This window comes from Cebus imitator, unplaced genomic scaffold, assembly GCF_001604975.1.
Source record: "Cebus imitator isolate Cc_AM_T3 unplaced genomic scaffold, Cebus_imitator-1.0 Scaffold102, whole genome shotgun sequence".
Taxonomy (NCBI): Eukaryota; Metazoa; Chordata; class Mammalia; order Primates; family Cebidae; genus Cebus; species Cebus imitator.
The window spans coordinates 4,316,334-4,320,783 of record NW_016107417.1 but is presented as its reverse complement, the minus strand read 5'-3'; the positions used below and the strand labels follow the sequence as shown (position 1 = coordinate 4,320,783).

The following is a 4,450-nucleotide window of genomic DNA, read 5'->3' as shown; positions in this document are numbered from 1 at the left end:
CCTGGGTGTAGTCCAAACTAACTCTAGGAGGAACTTAGTTTAAGCTTTAGCTTTGAAGTAAAGATGATAGTTGGCCTCTCCTAAAATAAACCTCCTTCCTGGGTACTAGATTGCCTTTGCAGGACTAACAAGTTACCCACAAGATTAGAAATTATTGTTTAGGAGTAATGAAGCTGGAGGCTGCAAAATACTGTACTTCCCCAAATTGCTTCTGGGGATAACATTGCTATTGTAAAACCTAGTATCAGTGTTTGAGATATTTTGCAGCCCTGTACTCAATGAATCAGCTGACACTTCCTGGACTCATAACTGGCTCATTTGGTTTTGTGGCCCTACGCAGGAACTGATTCAGTGCAAGGGGATGGCTGTAACTCTCTATGATTTCATCTCCAACCCAACCAATCAGAGCTCCCAATTCACTGGCCCCCTCCATACCAGATTATCCCTAAAAACTATGATCCCTAAATGCATGGGGAGATCGATTTGAGTAATAATAAAATTCCCAGTGTGGGCCGGGCACGGTGGCTCATGCCTGTAATCCCAGCACTTTGGGAGGCCGAGGCGGGTGGATCACGAGGTCAAGAGATCGAGACCATCCTGGTCAACATGGTGAAACCCCGTCTCGACTAAAAATACAAAAAATTAGCTGGGCACGGTGGTGCGTGCCTGTAATCCCTGCTACTCAGGAGGCTGAGGCAGGAGAATTGCCTGAACCCAGGAGGCGGAGGTTGCTGTGAGCCGGGATTGCGCCATTGCACTCCAGCCTGGGTAACAAGAGCGAAACTCTGTCTCAAAAAAAAAAAAAAAAAAAAAAAATTCCCAGTGTTCCACACAGCTGGCTCTGTGTAAATTATTCTTTCTCTATTGCAATTCCCCAGTCTTGATAAATTGGCTCTGTATAGGGAATGGTAAAGTGAACCCATTGAAAATTTTCAACATAAAAATTAATATACTAAGTTCTAATGTTAATCTCAAAGTTTTCAAAAAAAAAGTTTAAATAAAATTTTCTCCATTTTTCTTTAAGTTATGGAAATAGGTAAATTCTAGCTTGGCGTTACATTTTTGTCTACCTTTAGATCTGGAAAAAGAGAAAACAATTAAAAATAAAAGCTCACATAAGATTTCATAATGACAGTTACTTAAAATTGCAATACATGACAAGATATGTCAAAGACAAGATATATCAGTGCCCAGATAAAATGTAAGAAGGGAAATGTGCCTCTCTGGTCACTTACACAAAAACCTATTACCTCAGTGTAACCATGAGAATATCATCATGCAAACCCAAATTGATGAATAGTCTACAAAATGCCTGACCAATGCTCTTAAAGAAAACTGCCAAGATCATGAAAAGCAAAGAAAGCCTGAACAAATGCCAAGGAGCAGAGGAGACTAAGGAGGCATGATGGTTAAATATAGCATGGCATCAAGAACAGGATCCTGAAAAACAAAACCAAATCAAATCAAACAAAAAAAAAAAAAAAAAAAAAAAAAAAAAAAAAAAAAAGCCTCCCCTTTCTGGGCCCGTTATTTCAACTTACACAGAAAGAGGATCTGCCTCACAGAGGGGCAGGGAGGTGAGTGCACACTCTCAACACCAGGTGCCCTATACCCTCCAGGGCACACCTTCGAGGTAAGTGCTGATCTGGCTGCTTAGCTGGAGAGGGCATTGCCAGGCCTGGCCCAGACAAGAGCTCTCCTCGGTCTGCTGTGGGCATGACAGTGTCTCTAGGCCTTGCTCTCCTCTGTGCATGGGGAAGAAGTGCCCTCTGTGCCTTCCTCAGGGAGCAGTGGAGGCAGCCGTGGGGGAGAGGTCACAGACAGGCTCTTGTTTCTCTCTGGGCTCAAGCCCCAGCCTCCAAAGCCCCTACTTACCGGCTCCCATAGGAAGCCCCAGCTTCAAGGCCCCATGGCGCAGGGCATAGGACAGAGCCTTGGACAGCTGCACGTCTCGGTCCTGAAAGAACCCAGCGGTGGTCCCTGGTCTCCATGGTGACCCTGCCCTGCTGCCCACCCTAAACCCTCAATGACCGCTGCAGAGAGAGCCCGGAGGGAGAGGACTGTCAGTGGTCTCCAGGAATGGTAGAACCCTTCAGCCCCGCCCCCCAGCAACTCCCAGGGAGCCTGGACTGGTGGGAGGGGGTGGGGAGGAAGCGCGCACCTGTTCCCGGGGTCTGAAGGCCCTTCTACCCCTGGGGCCTGCTGCTTCCTGCCTTCCTCCTCCAGAGGAGTTCATGGCTAGGACCTGTGGGGCAGTGACGAGGGGGCACTGCTTTAAGGCCCCTCCCAAGTCCCCACCCCTCCCAGAAAATCACAAAGTCTCAGGAAGTGAGCGCTGGATGGGGGTATACGGCTCATTAAATTCACACCCCCACCCCCACCCCCACGTCCCAGGTGTAGAGAGGAAAACTACGGCCCAGAAAGCCAGACTTGCCCAAGGTCACACCATCAGCCAGGAGCGCAGGGAGGCCGAGCCCCGCATTCCAGCTCGCGGGTGCGTCCCACAGGGTGGTCTGGGAGGCGGGGCCAACGTGCAGACGGACAGGGCGGAAGCGTCTGGGCAGCAGCGGCTGGGCAACCGGGACTAATCACCAGGCTCCGCGACCGCGGCGGAGCGGGCGGCGGACCCGCCAATAAAAAGCCGCGGGGGAAGTGGGCGGGCACTTCCGCTTCGGGGGAAGGGGCCGAGCCTGCGGGACCCTGCGGCCGGTGAGCGCCGGCTGGAGGCTGGAGCTTCTGGGCCATGGGAGGGGGGTCTCCGCGCGACCAGGGTCGGAGGCAGTCCCTGGGTTTGGGGGACATGGGCATTTGGGGTCACCTGAACCCAGGACCTCTGGGTGGCAGGGATGCCCGGGCGTCCTGGACACCCTGGGGTACTCGGGGCTCCTGCGGGGTAGATGGGACGCTTCGCTGCCCAAGGAGTGGTCGGGGGGTGCAGAACGGCTGCTGGTGCCCTCAGGAGGTCTGCGACAGAGGGGGCCAGCTGCGCAGCCCAGGAGTGGTAGTGGCCCCCCTGGCTGACAGGCCTGGCTGTATCCTCCCCCAGAGCTGCCTCCCATGGACCCTGAGGTGACCCTGCTGCTGCAGTGCCCTGCGGGGGGCCTGCCCCAGGAGCAGGTCCAGGCTGAGCTGAGCCCCGCCTATGACCGTCGCCCACTGCCAGGTGGGGATGAGGCCATCACTGCCATCTGGGAGACCCGGCTAAAGGCCCAACCCTGGCTCTTCGACGCACCCAAGTTTCGCCTGCACTCAGCCACCCTGGCGCCCACTGGCTCTCGGGGGCCACAGCTGCTCCTACACCTGGGTCTTACTTCCTACCGGGACTTCCTGGGTACCAACTGGTCCAGCTCAGCTGCCTGGTTGCGACAGCAGGGGGCCGCGGACTGCAGTGACACGCAGGCCTATCTGGCGGACCCACTGGGGGTGGGCGCTGCACTGTCCACGGCTGATGACTTCCTTGTCTTCCTGCGCCGCTCCTGGCAGGTGGCTGAGGCCACTGGGCTGGTGGACGTGCCTGGTGGGCACCCTGAGCCTCAGGTGAGATGCCAGCCTGGGCACAAAGACCCAGACAGCTCAAGGGAGCTGTAGCTCTCCACCCTCCCAACCCTCCCAGCTTTGGTTTCCTCGTCCCTTAAAGGGAAAATTGACCTGGTGTTTCTCTGAAAATTTGCTCAGGGCAGTCTGGCTGCCTCCCCACTGACCCCTGCCCCAGTCCTTTGAGAAACTAGAAGCATGGGGAGGAAAGATCACGAACAGGAAGAAGATGCCCTACCCCATCCCACTCCCTGTGTGACCCCTTTGAAGCTGGACCTCTGGTTATCTGCCTGGAAAAGGACACCAGACTTGGGATCACTAACCCTCTTACACTGTGTCACATCAGGATCTCAGGGCCACCAAGCATAGGCTTGCTGGTCCCGGGATGGGGTGGGAGGGAAGAGGGTGGGGAGCAGGGGCTGAGCCTGACTTCTCATAGGCCCTGTGCCCTGGTGACAGCCCCCAGCACCAGGACCTTGCTGGGGAGTTGGTGGTACGTGAGTTCTTTTCCAGTGTCCTTCAGGAGATCTGTGATGAGGTGAGTGAGGTTGACCTGGACAGGGTGGTAGACGTGAAGGGAGGCATAGGACTTGCCAGAATTCTACAGGTCTGGGCTGGCAGGAGGCCTTTAGCATCTGGCCAGCATTGAAGGAAGAAGTTGGCTTTGCAACTAGACATACTTGGAGTGGAATTCTAGCCCTCAACACCTCAATACCTGCTGCCTTGGATTCTTCTTTTATTTATTTTTTTATTATTATTTTTTTTTTAGAGAGAGTCTTGCTCTGTTGCCCAGGCTGGGTGGAGTGGTGCCATATTGGCTCACTGCAACCTTCGCCTCCCGGGTTCAAGTGTTTCTTATGCCTCAGCTTCCTGTAGCTGGAATTCCAGGTGCCTGCCACCATGCCTGGCTAATTTT

General features: G+C 54.1%; 1 protein-coding gene and 1 long non-coding RNA gene across 4 annotated transcripts in view; one reads left to right on the top strand and one right to left on the bottom strand.

The window, feature by feature from the left end:
* Positions 1 to 511: 511 nt before the first annotated feature.
* Positions 512 to 2,248, bottom strand: LOC108310312. Of its 2 annotated transcripts, XR_001827704.2 has the most exons (3): positions 2,162 to 2,248; positions 1,876 to 1,957; positions 512 to 546 (listed from the first exon to the last, which is right to left on the bottom strand). It is a non-coding gene; the product is annotated as an uncharacterized LOC108310312 (long non-coding RNA). The 2 variants fall into 2 exon arrangements; XR_001827703.2 differs by lacking the exon at positions 512 to 546 and having other exon boundaries at positions 1,478 to 1,957.
* Positions 2,249 to 2,319: 71 nt separating this feature from the next.
* NUDT22 (nudix hydrolase 22) overlaps positions 2,320 to 4,450 on the top strand; it is a 3,689-nt gene continuing 1,558 nt past the window's right edge. The window contains exons 1-3 of one of the 2 annotated variants that reach the window (XM_017537284.2): positions 2,320 to 2,709; positions 3,047 to 3,537; positions 3,974 to 4,072. In XM_017537284.2, coding sequence (XP_017392773.1) covers positions 3,058 to 3,537; positions 3,974 to 4,072 — 579 coding nt within the window. In that variant the 5' untranslated portion in view covers positions 2,320 to 2,709; positions 3,047 to 3,057. Of the gene's footprint in view, positions 2,772 to 3,046; positions 3,538 to 3,973; positions 4,073 to 4,450 lie in introns of both variants that reach the window. The other variant, XM_017537283.2, reaches the window with a different exon arrangement.